At 42.0% G+C, this 14,804-nt stretch overlaps 2 protein-coding genes across 2 annotated transcripts; one reads left to right on the forward strand and one right to left on the reverse strand.

Moving 5' to 3' along the window:
- The first annotated feature begins 65 nt into the window (after positions 1 to 65).
- ap1s3b (adaptor related protein complex 1 subunit sigma 3b) lies at positions 66 to 5,627 on the forward strand. The gene is made up of 5 exons (XM_034105263.2): positions 66 to 178; positions 1,710 to 1,888; positions 3,631 to 3,739; positions 3,881 to 4,018; positions 4,918 to 5,627. Exons 1-5 carry the CDS (start codon positions 176 to 178, stop codon positions 4,951 to 4,953), a joined length of 465 nt encoding a protein of 154 aa, XP_033961154.1. The 5' UTR covers positions 66 to 175; the 3' UTR covers positions 4,954 to 5,627.
- Positions 5,628 to 5,801: 174 nt separating this feature from the next.
- scg2b (secretogranin II b) lies at positions 5,802 to 9,048 on the reverse strand. The gene is made up of 2 exons (XM_034103787.2): positions 8,941 to 9,048; positions 5,802 to 8,458 (listed from the first exon to the last, which is right to left on the reverse strand). The coding sequence occupies exon 2, from the start codon at positions 8,439 to 8,441 to the stop codon at positions 6,639 to 6,641; it is 1,803 nt and encodes a 600-aa protein (XP_033959678.1). The 5' UTR covers positions 8,442 to 8,458; positions 8,941 to 9,048; the 3' UTR covers positions 5,802 to 6,638.
- Between the last annotated feature and the right edge of the window lie 5,756 nt (positions 9,049 to 14,804).

The raw sequence follows: 14,804 nt of genomic DNA on the forward strand, positions 1-14,804 counted from the left end.
TGGGTGTCAGGTGTGGTGACGCTTGCAGCAGGCACGGCCAGGGGGGCGGAGTTAGTTAACAAACTTCCACACTGAGCTGAACGACAGATAGATATGTGTTTAGCCGGACCAGTTGACCCTTTGTAAGAGTTTAAAGTCATTTCATATCGTTTGTGAATCTTGTCGCAGCGTCAACATGGTAAGTGTTTTGTGGTTGTTTTCTATACGCATGTCCGTAAAATAGCGTCAGGCTGTTCACCTGTTGCACCTGTTGTCGCTGACAGGTAGCTAAAGCTAAGTGACATGCTTCTTCCTGTTACACATTGAGGCTTGTTTGTTTCGTTCGGCCAACAAACAGGGGATGTTTTCCTTTTGTAGTGTGAGGTTTAATGTTTGTTTGTTTAGCTTGCAGTAACCTTAAACCACAACCGGAAGTAAGGTGTTTCCTCGAGCGGTCCCCTCAAACAGGTTTCGTCACTTTCAGTGGAGCCCTGGTGGCAGTTTCTTGCTTTCCATATCAATTTGCCTATGGGCTGACACACAGATAGCCTACTCTGCTGGAAAAACCAGATTAGTAACTATGCCTACTGTTATTCTAGTATAATTTAATGTGGTAGCCTATTATACAGTAGTCCTGATAACTGTCTAGCTGTATTTCTCTTTCTGTGTCCAATTCACTATGAACAGTAATTCAATTGAACTCTGACAATGGTCGAATTCAGGGACTCCATGTTGGGAAGCCTAATATATTAAATAAGAATCAATTGTATAATGCCTTTTACCGTGTCTGCAGCTTAATAATACATGTGTGAAGTATAGTGTGCTTTTATAATGTTCACATCTCCTCTTATTAACTTTGACTTATTATCTACTTATGTCCGATGGAACAGTGCTTTGTTGCTCTACATGAGTTTAAAAACAATTCCTACACTATTGAGTCTTTGAGGAATGTTCCCTCTGCACAGATATTTCATTTTAGTTATAAAGCACCAATGGCAAGGTGCAACACAAAACCTTCTTTTCATACCTATAATTTCTTTTACATAATCTATGTTGGGAAGAATTTAGATGTCAGTAATTCCGATAATTGGGCAGAATAATGAACATTTAAATTATAATCAAGTCTCTTCCAATGCTTGTTAGGGCTGCTCAATTAATCGCAATTACGATTATGGCTTACGATTATGGCTGGCAACGATTACGAAAACAACGTAATCGAAATAAAACGATTATTTTTGTATTATTACTTTTTTGTATTGGTTATACTTAAAGTTCAGGGTAATCAACTGTTAAAAACATACTGTTCAAATATTTTTTCTCCAATAAATTGATGTTTTCAAAGTAAATGGATAATCGTTTTTTAATAATCGTGATATCAATTATTGACCCAAATAATCGAGATTATGATTTTTGCCATAATCGAGCAGCCCTAATGCTTGTAAACTTAATCTGTAAACATCTAAAACCTTAGTGAGTTGCTCTCTTGAGAATCACAAAAGAAAACTCCGAACTCCCTCTCCCTGCAACAGTTGTTGACCTTCACCGACTGTAAGGTGAGCGGAGTTACACTTTAATGAGCCATGACTTGTTCGTCCCCTGGTTTGTGTTAGAGGGTAGTTAATAATGTCCTATGCAAAGACTGTGTGCATTTGTGTTCCTACGTGTAATCCCCTTTGTTCATGCGTGCATCACAACTGCCCTCTGACCCTGAGCTGTGTCTGTGCTTTCAGATACGCTTCCTGCTCCTCTTCAGTCGCCAGGGGAAACTGCGTCTGCAGAAGTGGTTCACGCCCATTACTGAACGTGAAAAGAAGAAGATCACCAGGGACATGACCACCATGGTGTTGTCACGGCAACCACGCTCCTGTAATTTCCTACACTGGAAGGACTTGAAGATTATTTACAAGAGGTGGGTGCTGCCCCTGCATGTTTGTCTAACTACTTAGATTATTGTATCTGCTTTTTGAGCAGCAGGAACCCTTGGGTGATTTGTACTAACAGTTACACCTGCTGTATTATTATTCATTACTCCTCACATATTAAAGCTTCAAATATGAATAGAACAGCCGGCAAGTATTACAGTATTCACTAATAACTTTAATAACATAAGGGAAAATAATAAAGAGAAAATCCAATTTCCAAATTCCAGCTGTAATATTAAAGATGGGGTAGAAACCGGCTCGAGATACACTTTTTGTTGACAAAAAATACATTAAAAAAATGTCATCTGTGGAAGCCGTAGTACTGTAAAAAGCACGACCAATCATTTTAGCCGGCCCGGCTAAAGTAACTGGATGGCCTACCTGCCTGTCAGCCTTCCATCTGTGCTCAAACTTATCTCGTGCCCTCATTGGTCATGTGCGCGTTCGTGTGTGTTGGAGGAGGGGCTCTGTAAGGAAGTGGCAGATTTGTTCCGGCTGTGTATTTTCAAATTCTAGCGCACTCGAGCTGGTTTCTCCAAAATTACCTATCCCACCTTTAAGTGTTTTCTTAAATACTCTATGACAGTAAACTGAGTGTCTTTTGAGATGTGGACAAAATACAACACATGTTGTATTTTGTCCACATTTCAGAATTGGAGGACATTTCATGTCCCCCATATAAAAAATCTAATAATCCATGCCCAAAATGCTAAAACATGCACTTGTTGTGTTAAACATACTTGTCTTGAGACAAAGTGTATATAAAGTTGTAGAAAAAGTGGTTTCAAAATATTATTTAAATGATCAAATAGCTCTCGAACATCCCCTTAAATGGCATTTTTCTCTTCTCCCCGCTTCTTGGTGACCAACTTACATGTCAAATATAACATTTAAAATAGTGATTTTATTTACATTTTTTTGTATTATTCTATTGATATGTCTCTTGTAATGGTAAAATCAATTTGTTAAATCATAAACATATTTGAAATAACAGTAATTTTGCACAGAACGTGTGTCCCTCAACATGCGTTCAACCCTGTTACCCAAACCTTTTTAGATTGGCACAGGAAGTGAAAAAACTGTAAGTCAGATGACACAGTGGAAAGGACATCAGCAAGCAATGTGCTAGTGCCATGGGTAGACCGAAACTAAGTCCTCTCTTTTATTTTTCATATTTTTACAATCTTTTCAGTCTTAAAAGAGTGTGACACTCTGACCCACTCAACCCTGTTACTCATATTATCAGAATAAAGCATATTAATTTCAAAGTTATCTTTCTTGCATTAGATATCCAAGTTTGTCATTGCCTTGAAAGTAGCATTACATGCTACATCTAGCAATCATTCCTGAGGTTAAAGCTCAAATTAGCATTGATTTTCAACCCTGTTACTACGGGTAATTCTTCATTGGAAAATATACATTTGATGCCTAGCTGGGCAAATGAGTTTTTTTGATGGTTTATTATCTGTTTTTACTAAATACATAAAAAAAAATTATAAAATAAAAGGTTCATTTTTCAAAAATGTTGGTGTCTAAATTGTCCTCCAATTCTGGAATGACCCACTGATCGACATTCCTCGCCATTTTCTCATTCTATTGACCAAACCACTACCCGACCGATTAATCAAGAAAATGTAATGCAGATCAATGGACAATACAAATAATCGTTATTTGCAGACCTTTATGTTTATATCTGATGCAAGTTATCACTGTGTCGTCTTTTCCTCAGGTATGCAAGCTTGTATTTCTGCCTGGCCATAGAGAACGGGGAAAATGAGCTGATAGCCCTGGAGGTTATTCACCGCTACGTGGAGCTGCTGGACAAATACTTTGGCAATGTATTTGATTATGATTCCCCTTTTTCTTATTGAATATGCTAAATTAGGCTTAAGATATCATATCAAACAGCAGCTTTAAATGTAGCCTATCTAAGTGCATTCTGCACTGTTTTTATAATAATGTGAATACCCTCTTCTCAGGTGTGTGAGCTGGACATAATCTTTAACTTTGAGAAGGCCTATTTTATCCTGGATGAGTTTCTAATGGGAGGCGAAATACAAGAAACCTCCAAACAAATGGTGAATCGCTCCATTGAAGCCTCAGACATGTTACAGGAGGTGAGATACACACTCATACACAACAGCACAACAACAACAACAACACAAGGCGTGGCTTGCATCGGTGGTGTGTGAGCATGTAACATCTGTTGCATGGCTCGTGATCATTAAAGAAACAGCGACGTGTTTTAAATGTAGTTTAGTGTTGATTGTATCTTTAATTCAATCTAGCCTGTGGGGTACTTGGATCAATCCAGATGCCTGCTTTGAGTTTTTTATAACGCTACTCATGAATTAAGCTCCAATATGGGAACTTTTTTCAGTTTGTGTGTGTGTGTGTTTAAACTTGCAACGCTAGTAGTCAGCGTCATAATGAGTTCCATAACAGTGGTGCTGAGTCCCTGGTGTGTCTGTCTTTCTTAAAGCGTATAGCCTTGTGGTTATTAGCTCCTTTTTGTGTAGATTTGTGTTTGTGCTGGTGTTTTTCCTCACCCCTCTGTGTGTGTATCTCTCTCTCTCTCTGCCAGTGTTATAGCGAGTGAGAGACAGATTTCCCTGGAACGTGGCGTAGGTTTAGTTGTTTGGCTGATGCTTCCCGCTCTCCCTGTAGGGTCATGGCTCCGTGTGGTACAGTAGTTAACTGGGTGTGTTGTTTCTGCTTCTGAGTAGGGCTGACTAACACTTTTTTAATCAAGTGTTGGATTGTGTGGAGCGTAGCCTCTCATTCATTTTGACCATTATCACTTCAGGGTGACAACAGTGAGTGGTTTGAGGTGGAGCTCTTTGGATGACCTTGAATATGGACAGAAAGGTTAGATGTTATGCTTTCGTTAGTTGGTATGCACTTAATAGCAGGTGGTGTGTAAATGTGTGCCTGTGAATATTAATTGTACTATAATGCATTTTTACAAGCCGTGAAACTGGAATGTTAAACTAAACTCTTTGTGCTTTTTTTCTAGACAATGGAGGAGTACATGAGCAAACCTGCATTTTAACCTGTGGGCAAAAGGACTAGGAAGAGCGGGGAGGAACACAGGAAGAACATGTCCTGTATATGAATCGAAGAAGTTTCTGAATATGGATATCAAGTTTACTTTGATTTTAATGAACATTTTGAACACTGTCAATGTCTGAATGTCTGCTCCACTTCTGCCTCGACCTTGGCTGCAATGTAACTGCATTCAAGTCTAATATTTGTTTAGAGTCATGCGCTAAATTGTAGGAAGGCGGAGGGTTGTTTTCACATTGATTGCTGTTTTCAAAATGTTAATGAAGTAGAAAAAAGGATCTGGGATGTAAACAAATATATTTTAGATTTCTGAATGAGTGGATTATTATTTAAGTCATGTATTAATATATTGGAAAAGAGTCATTTTATTCTTAAAACACTGCCGATTAATTTGGGGAAAACATTTTGTAATCTCCGTCCACAGTGAATATAATATTATAATAAAAAATAATAATCTTTTCAGTCTCCAAAACAACAGATTTCAACAAATTGTAGTGAGACTGATGATGATAGATGTCTTACTATTTTTAATCTGCCTATTCCACATTGGTGGGACAATTGGTCTTTCAAAGGAGTCACTGTGTGGGTGAATATCACTTTTTTACCATGTGCAATTTCTGATGTCGGAGCTTAAAATAAAAATATGTATTTTGATAAGCAGTTTGATTTGATGATTTATTTACCATATGAAGTTCCTTTAGCCTTGTTGATTTTAGGTTTGATCAAAGGATCAACATTATAAAAAGAGAGATTTTAAACAAATTTCGCCCATCTGATTGTAAACCTGGCTGTTTGTGTATGGTGTGTTTTTAATAAGGCAACACAACTCAGCAAGAAGAAAAATAATACATCTGATGCTTTATTCATCTGTGATTCATCACACATTATTGAACATGTACAAAATGATTTAAAAATGAGCATACATAGCACAACCACTGGTAGGCCAACAATACAGAGCTTCGCAGTATGAAAGGGTTGGAAGGCAGGCGACGGTCTGATATTTAGACTTGGAAATAATTATCCATAATAATAACATTGAATTCACTAACCCTGATTATATCACGAGGCACAACAACACTCGTTCTCAGCGTGGCACATAATGTTCCTATACTTCTGTCATTATACTGTATGCATGTGTTAAGGCCGAGTCAGCATTATACTTTATAATTTACAGGAATATTCACATATGTTTGAAATGGATGAAAAATAAGCGTTTTTTACCATTACTCAGTTGATTATAATTGAAAATATAGGCCTGTTTACAAACAACTTAATGTAAACAGCTTTTACAACATCACAAAACGTGAATAACTTGGATTTCATTGTAATTTAATATTAGTCAATGTTTTAATTGGCAATTTAAGAATGACAACAAAACACAAGTGTTTTAAGGATAACCTTTTTTTCTCTTTTATGCACGGATTGCACCTTTAATCGTCTATGATACCGTTATAATATTTGTACAATGTTCCTGCAGCAAGTAGGGACTAGTATATATTTTAAAAATGTTTTGGACCTGTAAGATTGCTATAGTTCATTTTCGTTTGGGTGATATTAGTAATACCAGCTATAATATAAATGTGTAAACTACGTAGATCACGTCCACCAAACTTTTTTTTTTACATTATAAATACTATATTGATCCTTTCGTGCGTCTTGCAGGGCATCAGGCTACATCCCAGCCGCATTTTTTTCACGGTGCTCCTCTTCATTTACGGTCTGTGGAGCCGAGGTCTTGGCCGCTATCTCCTCGTCCCCCTGCATCTCTGTGGGCTCAATTTTCTCCTCTGGGCCCCCCTCGATGTCCCTCTTGACCACTGGCCTCAGATCAGTGTCCACTTGCCCCAAGTAGTCCTTCATGACCCTCTCGTACAGGTCGAAGGGGAACTGTCCCTTCAGTTGCGCCTGGGTGTCCCGTTTGGAGTTGGGGTTGGGGTACTCTGTGAGGATTTTGGCCGCCAGGTATGTGGTCACCTCGTCTTCAACATCGCCACCTTCATCGTCTTCATCATCAGCGACATCTGACTGACGTTTCAGCGGCATTTTGTTGAGCTCTGACAAGAAGAGGTTCTCCCGGCGCCCGGAGGGCGTAGGGATTTTAACCGGAACTTGTTTTACAACAGGAATGGACGCCACTGGGATTCTTTCTGCGGGTGGGGGTGTTTTCATGGGTCTCTGCACCAGGGGATACTCGTTACTGATAGTCTCCACTCCGATGATGTCCAAAAAGTCCTCTCTGTCCATGTCCTCGTGGACGGGCTTGCTCTTCACCGGCAGTCTGCGGCTGTAATACCTGATCTTTGGGGTCTGTCCGGTGGGGAAGCGAGAGGAGGCTGGGGGCTCCCGGTGCAGCTTCCTGAGCTCCTCAGTGAGCAGCATGTCGATAAGGTCCTGGGGAGGGATGTGGAGCTTCAGAGAGAGCTGGAGCAACTCCCTCAAAGTCCGAGGATCTACTATGGAGGGACGGATCAGTCTCTTTCTCTGCTCTCCGGTCGCATCCCTCTTCTGCGTTTGGTCGCTCATTTCCAGGACTTTCAAGAGGTAGTAGTCTACCATCTTAGTGTCGTCATCCCCCTCCTCTTGGTTCTGGTTCGCCCGGCGTTGCATCTCCTCCCTGTCTGCTTCCTCCTGCTCGCCGATCGCCCTTTCCATCTCTTCGTGGCTCCCGTTCTCCATTTCCTCCGTCTCCTCCCTCTCCTCCACGGGGACCCACTCCTCTCCCCCGGCCACATCCTCGTACGCCTGGCTTCTCAGACTGAACCCGTCCCCCTCTTCGTCATCGTCGTCCCCGAACACGTCTCTCTTCTGTCCCCCGATCGTGGGCATCCTCCCAAGCTCTTCGAAGATGGAGCGTAAGTTGGCGAGGCTCTGGGGGGTGTACTGCTCATCTAGGTCTTCCGTGGCCCGCTTGGAAGCGTCTGTGTCCTCCTCGTCTTCAAACATCAGCGGGTATTTCTTGTGGGGTCTGGGGAAATTACCGAATTCTGACGGTGGGCTCTGCGGAACTTCCGTTTCTTTGGTGCGGTGCCTGTGCGTACGGCGGTCGTTCCGGGGCGCCGACACGGGAGCGGGCTTCGCGTCTTTCCCAGCCCGATCCTGGAGAGAGCTGAGCAGGGCTTTCATCAGCTGCTCAGCGGTAATGTCCTGCCTCTGCATGCCGGGGGCTGGCTGACGGTCCCCGGGACTCTCCTCCTGCTGCGAGGCGAGCTGAAGCAGGACCCTGAACTTTTCCACTTCGTCGTAATCCGCGGGTTCAGCTCTGCCCCCGTTGCGCTGCTTCAGATTCTCAATGTATTCCAGGGCTTTCATCATGTCGGAGCCGGGTGGGTAGGCAGCCGGCTGTGCCTCACTCTCCCCGCCCCGGAGCCTGTAGTGGCGGGGGAGAGACGCAGTCTGCACGGTGCATCCATGGAGCAGGAAGGCGAGCAGGACCACGGCCCCCCCCGCGGGCAACTTGTGGTGGAAATGCAGCATTATAGGCAATTTGTTTCCTGCAAACAAGAGGGTATAAAATGTTAGTCAAATAATTGAAAATGTTTTTAAACAACATTTTTCCGGCCAAAAACCTACCAAAAAAGCAACGTGCATAAATGTGCGCGAGTCTGTTTTTATCATGTATTTGTATGGCAATCAATGATATGATACTGTGCGCCAGGAGATACATTCACATCACTGGATGAGTCATTCACTGCGTTGTTATGGGCAACCTCAGCATCCGATTCTCCATAACATCACAATAATTTTTTACTAAAACATCTTCCCTCCCTCGTTATTTCACCATAGTTGCAAAACAATAACCTCGCATTGTGATTGTCAATTGATGAGAATGCGGGGTTGATCACATAGAAAATCGTGACTTTTGTTGAGAACGACGAAACGCGAATGTGATTTACACCAATGTCTTTAGTCTAAAACATTTAGCTATTCATTTGAACAGAAATAATATTAAAGACGTAAAGAAAATATGTCTTACCTTTGGTAATGAAGCTCAGACAGCGGTGAAGGTGTATGGCATCTCCTCGGGAGCGGTGCTGTTTTCTTCTGGTTCAGCACTTGGACAGCTCCCCTCGTATAAGAGGCGACACCTGACCACCGCGTCATCACACAACACACGCAATAGTCGGCCCTAACAACATTGACATGAATGATTCAGGTTTATTATATGGCATACCAAAAGCTAGCTGCGTATATAAATAGTTTTCTGCTGTCTGTTGCACCACTTTCTAGAAGCAATTGACTGGAGATACTATCTTTGTAAGACTGGGAGTATGATTTCAGGACTGCTGTGTCTCACAAATAGTGATATGTTTATGCGGATTCTCATTCATGCAAACTTTGCATGAAGATATTTTATTAAAATCAGACCATTTCACAAGGTGAAAAGTTCCCTTTTTATTTACAATTTATGTAAACATGCACAATCATGCCACAGTTTTACGAGACAATATCATATACAAAATGTGTTCCAAATGTATACCAACAACCTTTCACAGTGACAGAGAGAAAGCACTTTTGAGCATCTTGGTGTAAAACAATATGCAGTTTTCACGTCCACCCTTGTCATGGCACACGAAGAGTTAAACCCTCCAACGATGACTCACAGGCTTAAAGCACCGCGGAGTTGCTGTCGCAGTTCAGCCCCCCCCTCCTCTTCCTCTGACAGAGACTGTGATAAACACCCTCCTGCCGGCTGGGGGCCAACGCTCCGGCATTCCGCAGGTAGACAAGATAAAGTGGCCTCAGCACGGCACCTTCCGATGAAAGGTCAGGAATGGGTGGTGATAGAGTTTATGATGAGTTTAAAAAGCTTTACTAAACAACATGCAAAGCTGCTTCCTCTCCCGGGATCCCGTGAACATCTGGGGCAACCATCAACAAATGGCTTCATCATCTTGTCAGCTATTTCATTTTTAGCAGCATTTTTACATTTAGTGTGATATGTGGTAAACAGATCTTTCCAAAAATAAACATACTGAATGAGTCACATCTAGACTCCATGCCAAACCCTTTCCTAGAAGAAAAACAGGTTAAAATATGTACTTGTTTTATGATTTAGAATGTCATTCTCTTGGGAAAACAATGACATTTCTTTTTAAAGACATAAACAAATCTCCATAACAAATATATGTATGCTTAGCTGGAACCATGCCATTCAACGCACTAAAGGTAATTACTATCATCTACTATGCCATCAAATTGCGACGTTGGAGGTGCTTTTTAGTGAAATGTGCCGACATCTGCAGCTCTCCAGGGCTGAAGGGCTGCAGAGAGCTTCCTGACGGTAAGGTACACATCGATCTGCCTGCTGTATGTGTGTGCGCCAAAGAGAAGGAGGGAAGGGGGAAATAAAACAGGTTCACAGTTCGAGAGACTCTTAGAGAGAGGAGTGGCGTGTTGTTTGTAAAATGTGTTGTATAATCCCACAGCATCACCCCTCAAACATCGCGTCTCTCCATTCAGAAACAGCCTCCACCCCGAGGGACGGCTTCAACTCCAGAGGTCACGACAGCCAGCACACTGTAGTATCAATCATTTAAAGGTTATACCTTCTAGTGCTATCTATTTAACTGAAATTGAACAAGCGCAAAGGAGCTATTTGCAGATTAATTGAATTGTTCAAGTCATTTTATCGCCAGGCCACTGACTGATTAAAATGTCAAGCTTTTAAAAAAGATTAAGGGAGTGTTTGTCCAGCTCAAGGGCCCTTTACGTTTTGGTTGGAGACCATTTACAGCTAGGAACACACACTCAAGCGTATCAAAACAGACACGCAAGTACTCACTGTACATTGGTGTTTTATTCAGAAACGTTGGTTTCCACTGCTGACAAAACAACTTGTCATATGGTTGCTATGGTGTGTGTGAGTAAGCTATCATGCACCACAACAAACGAACTGGAATGCATTTTATAGGGATATGTCATTTAGTTAAATGCACCTTAGCCAGTGTCTAAGCTATTGATGTGTCTTGGTAGTTTCATGGCCATACATGTTCACAGGTCTCTCTGATGTTATTAAAAGGTAAATCCTTATAGGTGTGAAATTCTAGCTCATCTAAATGATGTTGTATCTGTTGTGTTCGTTGTCAGCCAACAGGATACCATAAGGACTCCAAGTGATGGATCAGAGGTTTTTAGACTCAATTCCCAGCAGGTTCCTGGTGGTGGAAGATTTACTGGCTCAGTCTGTGATTCTGCTGCGGGGCCTGTGATGTGCTGTCTATGTGCATCAATCTTTAAAGACCCACGCTGTTACTTGAGACATTCAAAACAGAAGAAACCTTTTTAGTGATTGGTACATGCTATGTTCCTTTTATCTCCCTCATTAATTCTATTGAATAGTTCTCCCTGCTTCTGTTGAATCAGTGATTAAATGGAACATGTTCAGCTAGGTCCACATTTTCACATCAGATTTTATTGTACTCGCTTTCTCCCTCTCTCCAAAATACATTTGTTTAATTTTGTCTCGTGGATCAGTGTCAATTTGTTCCACTCTCTACAAAACATACCTCTTCCGTCAGTCTGTACACCCATAGTAGGCAATGGGGACACTTCTGGTGTTTATCCACATGTCAATCAGAGCAGCAGGGAGAGAATGATATCAGCTCAACAACAGCTCGCGTGCGTCACAATGGCAGAAAAGCACACGCCCATATATTCATATGCAATGACAGCCAATTGCAAAGATGGAAACACACACAGCCTCGTAAAGCTGAATCTGTCTTTGATATATTTGATCAGCTCAAGGACACGTTATCAAACATAAACAACTGACTTATAGTAACAACCTTGGATTTCTTCCTTGGTGGCTTAACATCGATGAAGCCATATGTGGTCATTCCTCCCCCTCTCCTTTGTGTGTTTTCTTCCTCACCTCTTCACGAGGCTGGGAGAGAATGGCACGCCTGTTGTCATGGCTCAACATCTTCTCAACCACCGTCTCTATGGTGACGCAGCCTCATGGCCTTTCATCTGCTTCCAGCGTCGTCTCTCCCCACAGGTTGGTATCCTCCTCTTCTCCATTAGTCGCTTCCTTTCTTAGCATTTTCTGAGTGACTTGAATTCATTACTTTTCTCCTCTTTTGTACCCATCCGGCTCATCTCTCTCCTTGTGCCAATTACTGTGTTTAAATCATGGTCCTTGTCTTCAGGAGGCAGCAGGTGGTTTCAGCCAGGAGCAGAGCGGGGGTGATTAGGGCAGCTACATGTTGTCTGAAACCATTAGGACAGAGGAGCAGTCGTGAGGGTAGAAGTGGTCTGTCTTGAGAAACATAGGGAGGAGAGAGGGAAACTGAAGGAGTGTATGAAAGGAATAAAGGTGGACATTTTAAACAGGTTTAGCATTTTTGAAAAGGGCACATGTCCACGCTATGCTACAGGAAGCCTGTGTGTGGGCAAAAGTAGATTTGTTTTAATGAGGCTGAATTCACCAGCCGAGCCTCTATCTTCTATTAATGGCCATGTTAATATTTGTCTCTAATAAGAGGTTGACATTTGGGACATGCGTCACTTTCTTGCTGAGAGTTCAATGAGAAGACGATAAGAGTTTGTGTGATAAACAAATACCTAAATGTAGCACCTGGTTGGCTTAGTTCATCTTAGCTTAAAGATTGAGAAACGTTGGAAACAGCTAGCTGGGATATGTGCAACATCCACCTTCTGTACTAGCAATTCTAAGATCACTAAGAAGCACTTTATATCTTTTATTTTACCTTTATTTAACCAGGATATCATTGAGATTAAAAATCTCTTTTTTCTGGCCCATCTTGTTTCTTTTGTTCGTACAAAAACAGAATGAAGAAGATGTCGTTTAACAGTTTTTTTGTGCCAGATTATTTCCTGGACGGGAGCTGTAACTGCTGTTCTGGCAACTCGCTCACGACCAAGACAAGTCCAGCAAAGAAACCACAGTGGTGTGATCAATTGCTTTGTTTACACCTTTGGACTGAGCCCCGCTGTTCTCCATTAACAGTCTCCATGCCAAGCTTAGCTAACCAGCTGCTAGTTTCAGCTGCACACATATTCAGCGAAGACTGGTTTTGATTATCCCATCTAACTCTCGTACTTGACTTTGGAAAAATGGGAAACCTCTGCCTCTCTTGCAAGTCGATCTACCCTCAACTCATTTTTACTTCTCAACATTAATGTCACTCTTTCAGGCACCATCACAAACCTATTCTCTCTTGTCGAATCAGCAACCAACCCTCAAAGTGTAGCACTATTTTATGAAACTTATCTTCAGTTTCAGCTACTTTTACCGCCCTGCCTCCTGCTACCCTGTCAACCAACATTTCGCTCAATATGAAAACCCTCTTGAATCTTCTTTGACTACATTCATATCGAAGGCTGCAAGTGTTCACCTAGGTGTTCTGACTCATCCCCCTTTTCATCAGACCGACGGTGAGCTTTCGTGCTTGCTCCAGCCCTCCACTGTGCATGTGAGCACACGTGCACAGATTATGCTAGTGTCTATGGTAAGAGATGCAGTGTGACTCACTTGCTGACGTCACCAGAGGCAGAGGCAGGATGTGTGTTTCTGATGAAGGAATCTTGGAGAGAGCGGAATGAGAGACTTAATAAACCAATACAAATATTTGCAGCAAGAATGATACAAACCTGTTGTGAAGCTTCAAATAAAGTATCTCAAATTCGATTTCTGTCTTTTCTGTCTTACGTGTTCGTTCAGATGTACAGCTTCTAGGCAACCGTGGTCATTGTTCTGTCCCCTCTACATGACTCTATCTGAGGCTACAGGGAATTGTGTTTTTGCAAATGTGTATTGCCACTGGTTACACAACAGCTCAGAGAGAAAATCTGTATATTTCTTATCACAAAAACCCAATATGCCCTATTTGTAAGTATCCAAACACTAGCAAGCAGTTGCTTCTGCAGTGTGGCACACCCAGCAGGATCGTTTTTTGTACACTTCATTTTAAATATGCTCTTTCTCATATGCATGCTGTTCTATTTTTATCTTATATTGTTCTCAGTTCACCCTCTCATCTTCCCATTGTGTTCAGTCCCATCCACCCTCCCTCCCCTCCCCCATTTTCTCCCCCAGTGCTTCCTCTCCCTCCACTCCCTGTCAGTGGTGCGATGATGCTGTCCTGTCCGCCTCCCAAACCGCTTGCCCCCCTCGCTCTTCCACCCACACACTTCCCTCCCCTCCTGATGCTATAAATACCCAGCATCGGTGAGTCATCGCCCAGACATATCAGTTGCCTCTCCATCCTCACCCCCCCTGCTCCCCTCTCTCTGCTCAAGCTCATTGCCAGACCTCACACATTTTCCCACCTCCACTTTGGCCCTCACATCTTGATAACCCAGCTGGGCAGAGTTGAGGTGTGTGTGCCTGGCATGGAGCAGCCAGTGATACCGAGCGCACACAATATGGGGAAACGGAGCTAACCAAAAAAGCAGAGCATCAGATTCACCAACTTTTAATGAGCTGGCTCTCCTTAAATGTGCCGTTAGTATCGTCAGCGGCGGGTGAAATATCTTTCTGTGTCTTCTTGTTTTCAGGGAGTAATTGCTGCTAAAATATGATACGAGTGAAATGCTGAAATCCAAGATTGCATTAGTACATCAAAGAAATATGTCTGATGTTTTAACTTTGCTATTTTAACACAACATGATATACTTGGTATACTTAGATGCATTTGAATATGGATTTCAAATTATTTTAGCATTGTGAGTGTGACAAAATATATTACAAACACAATTGAGGAGCTACATTTCATACAAAAGTGAGTTTTCTTTTAGAACAAATATCAGCAGGAAGAGAAAGAAGGCAGCTTTATTTTTCTATCCTGCCTTTACTATCCACATGTTTTCTAAACT

The sequence above is a fragment of the Pseudochaenichthys georgianus genome, chromosome 17 (genome assembly GCF_902827115.2).
Source record: "Pseudochaenichthys georgianus chromosome 17, fPseGeo1.2, whole genome shotgun sequence".
Taxonomy (NCBI): Eukaryota; Metazoa; Chordata; class Actinopteri; order Perciformes; family Channichthyidae; genus Pseudochaenichthys; species Pseudochaenichthys georgianus.